The sequence below is a fragment of the Xylocopa sonorina genome, chromosome 9 (assembly GCF_050948175.1).
Source record: "Xylocopa sonorina isolate GNS202 chromosome 9, iyXylSono1_principal, whole genome shotgun sequence".
In the NCBI taxonomy this organism is placed as follows: Eukaryota; Metazoa; Arthropoda; class Insecta; order Hymenoptera; family Apidae; genus Xylocopa; species Xylocopa sonorina.
In genome coordinates, this window is record NC_135201.1 from 7,979,398 (window position 1) to 7,990,829 (window position 11,432).

The following is an 11,432-nucleotide window of genomic DNA, read 5'->3' on the forward strand; positions in this document are numbered from 1 at the left end:
TCCGCTAATGGTAACACCCAGAGACGATGCGAGGTAATAATAAAACCTGTACGAATCGCTGGGAAACATAACGCAAGTTTGAAAACAATATTTTATTCGTCGTTTCGTTTACTGATAAAATTCAGTATTTTTAATACGCTTTCGATTAACGCTATTATAAAAAACAGATCGAAATAAGAATGATAGAGTCGTCAGCGTGGAGTACGAAGAAAGACGAGACCATATATAAAGCGGCAGGCTCGATACATTTGCGAAAATATGGGCAGTTTTTTGAAAATTTGGCAGAGAAAACATGGAAAACCCATTCCACGTTGGAATACTTTATGGAAGGGCCTCTTCGGCTGGTATACAAGCCTGTTGAGGATATTAGTCTTATAAATTTGATCGAGATGGAAAACAAATTTTTGTCAAAATTGCTTGCGGCAGTTGCCGGCACTTGCAGAGAAATTAGACTCCTCGAGATAGAGGCTAAAACGTTTTATAAGAAATTGTTCAATCACGGTGAAAGAGGTGCTGAAAATGATCGGAGTGATGTCATATCTCTTCTGTCCGATCTGCAAGACTTATATATCTTCATAAACAGAGTATGGACAGTAGTATATTTAACTACTGAACAATTATCTAGTCTATCGGGTGATTCTAATGACATTTATCTACCTGTACTTATAGAGAATTTCATTGATCTGTTTATAATAGCTTTGACGCTTGACGAAATTGTCGACTCTCAACCGTCGTTGCTAGAACAATGGAAAAAGTATAGAATGAATGTGCGCTCTATCATGCACAATCCATCACAGTTTGGCATAAGCGAGTCGAAACTGCACACATTCGATAAGTTATTAAAAGATTTGCAGGAGCATTTGCTAAAGAAGGTATTATTTTCTAAAACAATTGAACGTGTGATGGACGTTAATAAAGGGCCTATAATGAGTGAACAGATCACTAATTATCTGAAAAATTTAATGATGGATGTAGAGAATAAACCAGGTGATTATGTTCTGTTTAATAAAAATTTGATTAGGATAAATATTGGCATTGTCATAGTAATGAAGCTGTTTGGTACTTGTGATAAAAGGTTAATCAAAAGAGTGCTTGAAAATAACAGAAAGTTATACGCAGTCAATTTGATAGGAAATGTTATATGGATTCCTAGCAAATTTCTGAGCAATTGTTTGCCAAAAGAAGCAGGTAGCGTTGTTAATCAGCAAATAGGAGAGAAGATCCTAAGCTCAAGGATACAAAAACTTTCTCAAACTGTGAACATTTTAAGTCATCGAGCGGTAACATGGTGCATTGAAATGCAAAGTATTCTGATGAAAACAAGCCTTCAGGTCTCCGACATTGGACAAAAACAATCTCTGCTAGTTGATTTGGTCATTCTATTGTCAGAGATCAAAGAAATTATATCCTTTATAATAAACATGCATGCAACTCTTATTAAACCAATGAACCGTAGCACTGTTCAGTTGATCTGCAGATTAATAGAAGTTCAAAAATCTTTGCAGACTATATTTTACATAATGGGACCAGTTATAGTACAATCACAGAGTCAAGTATTACAATATTTGAGTTATTATATTTTGTTCACATTAGAAACTGCCCGGAGAAGCCTGATTCAGAAAGATAAAGGCTACAGGAAAGAGAAATTGGACTCATTGTCACTGGTTGGTTTGAGTATGAGATTATTAAATGGACCAGCTAGCGCGGATAGAAGACTAATAATCAGATGTGCCCTAGCATGTGCTAGTCAACTAACAGACACCTTTAAAGATGAAGATATGGTGAAGCTACGACATCTGTTAGATAACTACGATACCGTCGCTGAATTACACAACATTATAACAGAAATATGTGATTATTCGATACTGTTGTATCATCAAAACATAATTCCAGCTTACTTCTCCTCTGTAGTAGATAGTAATTTAAGTATAAACCACATTGTTCATTTGTTTAATGCATTTAACAGTACCATTAGCGAACAGGAGGGATTACATTTAGAACAAAAGAGAATTGTTCAATTGAAAGAAATGTTGACTAAAAACATACTGGAACCCGTCTGTCATGAAATCGAAACTAATTTGAGGCTTCATGTCCATGCACATCTAAAAGTGGACTCTACCAATCCATTTAACATTGGAGTAAAAGACGGTGGAAGAATAGTGCGGTCGTTACCGCTAACTATAGCAAACAGTATGATATACGCGAAAAGATTTATTGAACATTACCTTGATGATATGTTTTACAATCTCACTACAGTAGCACTACATGATTGGAGAACATACCGAATGATGCATGCTTTAGCGCATTACAAATTAAATCTCAATACTATACAAAACCACTTGCCCACTCAAACCTTGGAACAAGGTTTGGATGCTTTAGAAATAATGAGAAATATTCATGTGTTCGTTTCAAAATATTTATACAATTTGAATACTCAAACTTTCATCGAACATACCAGCAATAATAAGCATTTGAATACATTTGGGATTCGACATATAGCAAACTCCATTAGAACACATGGAACAGGAATTATGAGCACAACAGTTAACTTTGTGTATCAATTTCTTCGTATAAAGTTGCATACATTTTCTCAGTTCCTTTTTGATGAGCATATAAAGTCGAGATTGATGCGAGACATAAGATTTATTAAAACTCAAAGAGAAAATGGCGCTACACCTTATACATACGAAAGGGCAGAAAAATTTCAGAAAGGTATCAGAAAATTAGGCATGACACCAGACGGTTTGAGTTACTTGGACCAATTTCGACAATTAATAACTCAGATTGGAAATGCATTAGGATATGTACGATTAATTAGATCTGGCGGACTGCACGCTAGTTCGAATGCTATCTCGTTTTTACCAAACATTAATTCGTCCGTGCCATTCGAATTGATGTGTAAAAATTTGAATTACAGCGAAACAACTCAAGCGGCAGCGAAATGTTTAGAAAACGATATTGCTAATTTAGTAAGAAACTTTACAGAAGGTATACAATATTTCAAACTTCTTGTTGATGTGTTTGCATCTGCATTTCGAGACACCGAATCTCATCATTTACAACAGTTTTATGCTATTGTTCCACCGTTAACATTAAGTTTCGTAGATAACTCAATATCGAATAAAGAGAAAATGTTCAAGAAAAATCAAATAGGTGCGGCTTTTACTGATGACGGTTTCGCAATGGGTATTGCGTACATAAATGCTCTCCTAGATCAATCGTCGGAGCTAGACAGCTTGCACTGGTTCAAAACAGTGGAGCAACACATAAACGTTGAGAAGCAGGCTGCAGAGAATAAAAATGATCACGGAGACGAAAAATTGCAACAAACGAGGGCATTAACATTAAAACGATTAGGAGAGCGAAGTGATGAATTCCAATTGCTCTATTATAGCTTATCTGGGGCTAGAGTATTCTTTAAACAGTCTGATACATAATATTCCGAGGAGCATTGAAAGTATAGCTAAATAAATATAATTCTATTGCTCTCAGTTAAAATGTCCGGTTTCAACCATTTTGTAATTTTACAAAATACTTTTAGTTCTCCTATATAAACTCATCTAGATACGGAATATGTGAGAACATAATTAAATATGTGAAAAGATGAGTCTCAGATCATCCAATCATTTTATTAGCTTATTGCATCATTTTTCTCATATGTTAACTAGTCGGAAGCTAAAATATTAAACCGGACAATTAAATTAAGAAGGTAGAACTGTTAATTGATGTTACACTGTAATTGTTATATATTTTTGTTTCATATTTTTCATTACTATTGTAAAAATAAAGAACTATCAAATTGTAAAATGTATTATACTAATATGTGCTTTAAAAGAAGAAATAGTTAAACATTTTATATGCTATGAATTTATTTTATTTTCATAATCATTTTGTAAGTTGTGTGTATATATATGTTAATATACACAGCTATGTATGAGAAAATAAAAATGTAGATTAATGTGAATCAAACGAATTTTGATTTATCAGACACTAAAGACTATGCAATTTTGTTTATTTCATACACTAGAGTTCGACATCCTTAAGTTTACTTTCATGCCTATGGCATATATATCATCATGTTTAATTATGCTTATTTGTATATAAAGGTTCCCCACAGCAACATTACAATTGTGATGCTCAATATTTAATTATTAAATATGTAATGGCTAGACAAACAGACTAGAATTTATTACAGTTACGAATTTAAGTTAGATAAGTATCTTTGTAAATGTATTCGTAAGTACCAAAGCGTTATCTATTATTGTGAATAGTAATATAAAAAAACAGAAACTTGCTTCTATATTAATGATGGTAAAAATTTGAAGAATTTTGGAAATCACTGAAAAAGAAAAAATATTTTCTAAGAAACCACAAACTGAATATAGCAAATATTATAAATATTAGAATAGATAAAAAAATCAAATTTAATAAATTCAATATTCGTAGATGTAAATGACCATCTCTATTTTCTAAAAAAGATATAAGATTGTCAGATATATACTACATCAGAACAGTTCCATTATGTATAAATGTACTGCATATGAGTATTTTCAACATATATTCTCATCTGCTTTCATATAATGTTTCCAATGATTACTTTAATAATAAATTTTTACTAGAAAAAATGACATCATAACATAACTAAGCAAGCTATCATTGCAATTATGTTTCCATCTATTTTTCTCCGTGATTGTTATAACTTTCCATTATTTGAAAGATAAATAATATATTATTGCTTATTAGTTCCTTATAATGTATAGAATCATGGTTTAAATGTTTTTTTTCTTTTTTTGTAAGTAATTTATCTATACTGCTATTTTTTAATAGTACTTTTTTCTTATGATGTTTTATATGTATACTTGTGAGATAAATTCTAATATCAAATTAATCACAATTTTGCCAGTTCTAAATTTCACTTTTAATATTCACAATGCTAACTTTGAATAGAATTTTTTTGCTATTATTCATACGATACCTATAAATTTCATTTATTCTATACTTTAACAATGTTTATCAATGATTGTAAATATTGTTTTAAATATAAACTATACAGTAATTTTTTAGAAAAAAAGAAGTTACAAATTACTTAACCCATTATTAAATATTATTATATAATATTTATATAAGTCAATATTAGATTATAAATAATAATATACAGAGTGTTTATAAAATAATATATAAATGGTCATAAATCAAAGAAGTTGTAGTGGAAGTGAAAATAAAATGTAAACCAAATGTAACAACAGACATAAATTTTTTATTTTTTATTTTTATCTTATTTTAATTCTTAAAAAATTATTTCTTTTATCTATGACCACCAATAGCTAAGCACTCTGTATAATAAACTCTGCATAATACATCGTTTAGAAAGCTTTAAATAAGATTCATTATAACCTGATAAGTAAACAATTTTTACTCGTAAACTAAATTTAACAGATCCTTATTTTCACAGTATGGCTGTTGTAATTATTGTATCATTTCTATGTAGATATGTGTACTAATTCATAGTACATTATTGAATTATGAAATATTCTACATTTTAGCTTTTTTCAGATTCGATATTTAAGAGTACTATTCCTATACTTTACCTTTTGATCTTTGTCAACTCTTGAGATGAATTCTTTCTCAAGCAATCTAATAAGTATTGTATTAAATAATTGTGCTGGACATAAATCTTTCTAATTTATTTTGTGTTTAAACGGCCTGCATCGATAAAACTAATTCCTTCTAAATTTTTGTATTTTTCCAATCAATAATTAAGATGGATATGCTTCTTTTTCAATTCTGAAATGATCAATTCTGAAGAAATAAGAAAAATGGTACAGTTTCTAAGACTGAAATCTAGATGATTCTTCTGGATCCAATAAATCATCACAAGAAGCTGTTGGCGGTAATAACTGTCTACCTCCGCGTTTTTTACTGCGTGTAAATACTTTTGTAAGTTGTGCAAACTTACGCCGAGACACTAAAATGAGAAATGTATTCTTGTAATTGATGAAATTGTACAATAACAATATTATTACAGACGGTTCTGGTACCCTTGCCCATGTTTTTTAATCTTTCTTTGAAAAGATCTTCATCGTCATGGCCGATTTGACTACCACATTTTTCGAGATTCATTCCTTGAATTTTTGTATCTGTATGAAAAAGCATGCAAATATATTAATTGGAATTTCGTGCAACTTTGTTTGCAGGTAATACTCTGTAAAAGCTATAGTTGTTTGTCACAAACCATTTTCTAAAGTTGATAAAAAGTCTTCATTCCAACGTAGTTCAGCCATAAATTCTTCGTTTTGAAGAAACATAGCGATTCTTTCATCTTCTAACATTGAATTTTCTTGCAAATATGATGAATCCAAACTGTCTTCAGTGACTTGTTGGGGAAGTCTAAGAAATGTATCTGGTAGTGGTCCTAGAAAAGCAGGTTGCCATTTACGTATACTTTTTAAGGATACGGTTGAATCTGTTTTCTGTGGTTTAGAGGTACTAGGAGATTTTTCATTTTGCTCTAATTCACTCCTAATTTTCTCATTTTCATTATCTGTACTCATGGTAAGTAACTGGTCAATTGTTGTATCTACTGCTCCTTGATTAGATCTTAAAACAGCCTACAAAAACGCAACAATATACATTAACGTCTCTTAATCGTATATAATATTATATACACACATATATATATATATATGAATTAATACCTCAATCACATCATCATCCATTTGTGGAAACATGTTTTTAAAATCGGCCATTGCCTGGTAAAATTCTAATGTAGTTTGTTGTTGCTGTTGCTGCTGCTGCTGTTGTTGTTGTTGTTGTTGTTCCATTGCGGAGGCCATTATGCAATTGCTCTAAAAATATTAAATTCAATTAGATAATTCGTCGCAGGTGCAAAGTGATTAACAAGTTATGACTGACTTTATGACATACGACATTATTTAATCTTACCTTAAAGATTTCGTAAATTTAAAGTGTTTCAGTGACAGAAATACATAAATCATCATCCATGTCGAGTAACATCGAATTTTTATTATAACATTAATGTCAGGTTATTTACTTAAATTAATTACATTTTACACTGATCTTTCATTAGTCAAATATGTATCTTTACATGTTATAATTAACTACATGTGTTATATATCGTTACGTTACACGAAACGTTCATGCACATAATTGAAAATTAAAATAAGACAGTACCATCACACTAAATCCAAGGAAGACGGACAACTGTCAGAGTTCATTGGGTTTTGGTTCCTCGATCGTGGAAAGCAAACTTATTCACAAATTACGAAACTGCACGCATAACCATATCACAATTTGTCTAGTGATTTTTATGCCTACTTTTTAGTCCGTTTGTTCTGGAACAAATTTCTTTTTAATTTAAGCAGATATGATGTATCGAACATCGATTATTTCTTAAGGAACATATAGTAAAATGTATTTGTAAATTTCTTGTTATATAATGTTTCAGCCTTATATTTTCGTAAAATTATGAATAAAGAATGTTATCGATAGTTTTCGATAGTGAATATTATCGACGATAATCGATATTTTTATACCACACACGTCGTACACGTGGAACTGACCAGATGGCGTAAAGAATGTTGTCTGAGGAAAGATAAATTTGTTTTCAACATTCCAGTTACGTTTATTTATTAGAAAATGATTATTCGTAAATAAACCATTGTTTTACCTTTATTTAGGTATTTTTATTGTTTTGATAGGATATTTAGGAAATTAAATGAAATTGTTTTTGTACTTGAAAAATATTCTGTTATTATACCAATAACAAAATGAATTCTAATTCTTTGAACGAAAATAATATAATTAGACAATTTCTTAGTTGTACACCGATAAATGCAATAAACATACTCGTATGTAAAATTTATTTTCCTCTTTCTTTAAAATAGTATAGGTTCCAAGTAATTTAAAAAAATATGTTAATTTCAGATTTCTAAAGAAAGTACCAATCAATTCCTTAATTTAGAAAACCAAAAGGAGATTTTAGAAAATACAATAAATAACAATTTAGTTAGAAAGTATCCAGTAAAAAGATCTTACCAAAGAGCATTTTTAAAATGTTTAATGAATAAGGTATAGTTTAATTAAATACTTTGATATTTCAGAATTTGATATAATATTCTGATTTAGATCGAAGAAGAAGACGGCGAGATTCATGATGACATTTATACGACATACTGTAATTTAATATCTTCTATGCCAGATGAATCTATTCATTATCGGCACTTTCTAATAGGGCATCATTGTATTAGTATAAAAGAAAGTACAAATATTATATCAGAAGGTACAACAGGATTATGTAGTTGGCAGGTACCTTACAAATGTATTATCACGCAATATGTTTTCTAGACTTTTCATCTTTGCAATGTTATTTAAAATTTTTTAGGGTGCAATTGAGTTGAGTAACTGGTGTATGAAAAATAAAGAAAAATTTTCTGGGAAAGTTATCTTAGAATTAGGTTGCGGAGTTGGATTAACAGGATTGTGCATTATAAAAAATTGTTCCCCCCAGCAATATATATTTACCGATTGTCACAAAACTGTCCTCGATATGGTTTCTGAAAATATTAAACTTAATTTATTAAACAATGAGAAAGAAGTACACTCAGAGTTAAAACATAACAGATTGAAATTGCAATTGGAATATAATTCTACAAACGTTCAAGTAATAGAGTTAGATTGGAAAGATATTATTAAATATATAAATGAAGAATGGATTGTACCTGACATAGTAATTGGAGCTGACATTTTATATGATGAGGATTCGTTTCACGAACTTATATTAGGATTAAAAGCCTTTTTGGCCTTCAGTAATAGATATGCCATTATTGCAGCAACGATTCGCAATGTAGATACCATTTCGCAGTTTTTACATCAATTAGGTATTATTTCTTTAATTAGTAAAAATTAAATTTTTCAACAAACAATTAATATTATTGTTTTTTAGAGCAGCATCACCTTTCTTTCAAAGAATATACTGTAGCACAGTCAACAATACCTGAGCAGATAACAAACTTACCTATTAAAATATTAAACATTTTTTGGGAAAGATAATAAATTTTTATTAATATAATGCTATTGTAAATAATGACTATATAATGCTTATTATATATTATTATACATTATATATAATTATTATTAGTATATAATATATATCATTTTATAATAATATATAACAATATATATTGTGCTGCCAGCAGACTTAAGTAAAAAGTATCGTGTTTTTAGTAAACAAAACAATAAATAAAACAGTTGATGCAAAAGATTAACATTGTATTTCCCTTTGTTGCATTACTTCATAAATATTTGTGTTTGATAAAAATTTTAATTTACTACAATCTAATGTCAATCATTTTGATCGAGCCTTGATGGTTTAAGGTGTAACCTCTGAATTACATATTCTGGCATACAGTATGTTGGATTAATTTTTTTTAAAGGATAATCAGCATTTAACAAGGAAAGTGCAGTTAAGCCAAAGAGAGTATGGAAAGGATCAGCAATGTCTCCTGGTCGATCACTAAATCCTCCTGATTCTGAGTCCTGACATGCCAGTACAAATTTTATCTAAAAATTAATTTGTTGTAATGAAAGTTTAACATTGTATAGATTTTTCAAGATTTCTGAAATAGATCTTCTTACGTACCAACTGCTCTTTATTAACCCAATGGAGACGTCCTAAAATTGTAAGTGCAGAAAGAACCCACCATGAATAGCAGACATCAGGCAATTTTTCTGGTCTGCCGTTTAAACCTCCAGATGGAAGTTGTCTTTCACAAAGCCACCAACTTAATTGATCTGCATCTACTAAATGAAGGTTACCTAACAACATTTAATATATGTTTTACTAAAGTTTGGGGGCAAAATCTCATATTTTTATACTACAAAAGATACAGAGAGGAGGTAGGAATTACCAGTTATTGATAGAAGTCCTATGGAGCAATAGATCATGCCAGCGTGACTTTCAGCACCAGGTTTTGATCCAAAACCACCATCAAAATTCATGCATTTCATCACAAATTCAACAGCTTTGTCAACATCTATTGCATCCAATCGATTCTAAGTAAAAATTTTTACATTAATGTAATAATTTCTTCAGAACATTCTGTATAATACAAATAAGCTTTTAAATATATAAGTTGCACATTACAAGGGGTTATTTAACAGTTTAGACATATTCCTCTTTAAAAATCTCTACTCACTAGGAGGGACAAGGTTGCTACAGCACAAAAAGAAAATCTCATATCAACTTCGCCCCAGATATCTCCAGTAAAACTTCCATCTGGTTCTTGCCTTTCTTTCACATATTTTACAACCTTCTCTATATCAATAGTGTCCAAAGCATCATAAATACAAAGTATTTGTACCGCACTCAAAGTGTAAAGAATATGCGGATCATGCTGTAAGCTCGCAGCTATACCTCCGCTTTCAGTTTGACACTGAACAATGAATTCAAGCACCTCATTGCGATTGGTCTGTTCCAATTTACCCATAAGATCTAATGCTGTTAAACCCCAGTACATTCCAGACATTCTCATATGCTCTGTCATACAATATATCTACAAAGTTTTAATTACTTCATTAATACTGTCACCTTTAGAGGAGCATTAAACAAAATTTATTATCTATCTATAATTACAAATATATTTTATATAATATATTTTACTATATAATTACACTTACATATTCGTCCTTATCAGTACCATAGGAAAGTAGAAAGTTTGCATGTTTTTCCAGTAACAATTCGGGAATTGATGCTGGAATTTCGATATCATGTTTTAACACTGGCTAAAATCAAGATTGAAGAGTGTTGTTATTAAAAATATCACGTAATGCTACTTCAAAATGTTCGTATTCATAATTGAACATTTTAATTTAAATTGACTCGACTTGCATAAATTATATTTTATCTAATGAAAATAATATTTTTCAAAATCATGTGCATAAATAGTTAGTATAATAATATATAAAAAGAAAAATTAATATACATGAATATCTTTTAACCTATATTAAGAAGTTTGTATTGATTTATCGTTTCACTTACCATGTTACAAAGAGGTTTTAAAAAAGGTAAAAAGATCGCAAATTTCACCGAATTTCATTTATTTAAATAAGTTTATAAAAACTGGTTGTACATGCTACTTTTTTGATAAAAATATTCAAACATATAGATATATCATTTGTATGTGTTCACATACACATAACCTCAAAATATATCAGTTTTACCAGATCGACAGTTTTCGTATCGATTTGCAACAAAAACGGAGAGGCGCGAAATTTTAAAAACATAAGAAATAAAAGGAATAATGCGCAAAATATAATTTTCGGTTTATCATTCCATTTTTAGCAGTTCCTATTTCTCTTTTAACAAGAACCGTTTATTGTTTATATTAAATATCTTATATATTTCTTAATTTATG

General features: G+C 29.9%; 4 protein-coding genes across 8 annotated transcripts; 2 read left to right on the top strand and 2 right to left on the bottom strand.

Moving 5' to 3' along the window:
• The first annotated feature begins 154 nt into the window (after positions 1 to 154).
• Positions 155 to 3,532, top strand: Swip (strumpellin and WASH-interacting protein). Of its 2 annotated transcripts, XM_076900225.1 has the most exons (2): positions 447 to 584; positions 670 to 3,532. In XM_076900225.1, exon 2 carries the CDS (start codon positions 762 to 764, stop codon positions 3,435 to 3,437), a length of 2,676 nt encoding a protein of 891 aa, XP_076756340.1. In that variant the 5' UTR covers positions 447 to 584; positions 670 to 761; the 3' UTR covers positions 3,438 to 3,532. The 2 variants fall into 2 exon arrangements, with proteins under 2 accessions (XP_076756339.1, XP_076756340.1); XM_076900224.1 differs by having other exon boundaries at positions 155 to 3,532.
• Positions 3,533 to 3,996: 464 nt separating this feature from the next.
• Positions 3,997 to 7,403, bottom strand: LOC143426904 (CUE domain-containing protein 1). 3 transcript variants are annotated; one of them, XR_013102208.1, is made up of 6 exons: positions 7,192 to 7,403; positions 6,696 to 6,845; positions 6,233 to 6,608; positions 6,039 to 6,137; positions 5,589 to 5,965; positions 3,997 to 4,339 (listed from the first exon to the last, which is right to left on the bottom strand). XR_013102208.1 is itself a non-coding variant. In XM_076900630.1 (5 exons), exons 1-5 carry the CDS (start codon positions 7,192 to 7,194, stop codon positions 5,829 to 5,831), a joined length of 765 nt encoding a protein of 254 aa, XP_076756745.1. In that variant the 5' UTR covers positions 7,195 to 7,403; the 3' UTR covers positions 5,313 to 5,828. The 3 variants fall into 3 exon arrangements, 2 of the variants coding, with proteins under 2 accessions (XP_076756745.1, XP_076756746.1); XM_076900630.1 differs by lacking the exon at positions 3,997 to 4,339 and having other exon boundaries at positions 5,313 to 5,965; XM_076900631.1 differs by lacking the exons at positions 3,997 to 4,339; positions 7,192 to 7,403 and adding an exon at positions 6,943 to 7,185 and having other exon boundaries at positions 5,313 to 5,965.
• Positions 7,404 to 7,729: 326 nt separating this feature from the next.
• Positions 7,730 to 9,225, top strand: LOC143427432 (protein-lysine N-methyltransferase EEF2KMT). 2 transcript variants are annotated; one of them, XM_076901583.1, is made up of 5 exons: positions 7,730 to 7,868; positions 7,945 to 8,088; positions 8,146 to 8,325; positions 8,402 to 8,897; positions 8,963 to 9,225. In XM_076901583.1, the coding sequence occupies exons 1-5, from the start codon at positions 7,788 to 7,790 to the stop codon at positions 9,067 to 9,069; spliced, it is 1,008 nt and encodes a 335-aa protein (XP_076757698.1). In that variant the 5' UTR covers positions 7,730 to 7,787; the 3' UTR covers positions 9,070 to 9,225. The 2 variants fall into 2 exon arrangements, with proteins under 2 accessions (XP_076757698.1, XP_076757699.1); XM_076901584.1 differs by having other exon boundaries at positions 8,968 to 9,154.
• Positions 9,226 to 9,266: 41 nt separating this feature from the next.
• Betaggt-ii (geranylgeranyl transferase type-2 subunit beta) lies at positions 9,267 to 11,218 on the bottom strand. The gene is made up of 6 exons (XM_076901585.1): positions 11,057 to 11,218; positions 10,696 to 10,800; positions 10,215 to 10,571; positions 9,927 to 10,071; positions 9,659 to 9,834; positions 9,267 to 9,579 (listed from the first exon to the last, which is right to left on the bottom strand). Exons 1-6 carry the CDS (start codon positions 11,057 to 11,059, stop codon positions 9,361 to 9,363), a joined length of 1,005 nt encoding a protein of 334 aa, XP_076757700.1. The 5' UTR covers positions 11,060 to 11,218; the 3' UTR covers positions 9,267 to 9,360.
• Positions 11,219 to 11,432: the final 214 nt, after the last annotated feature.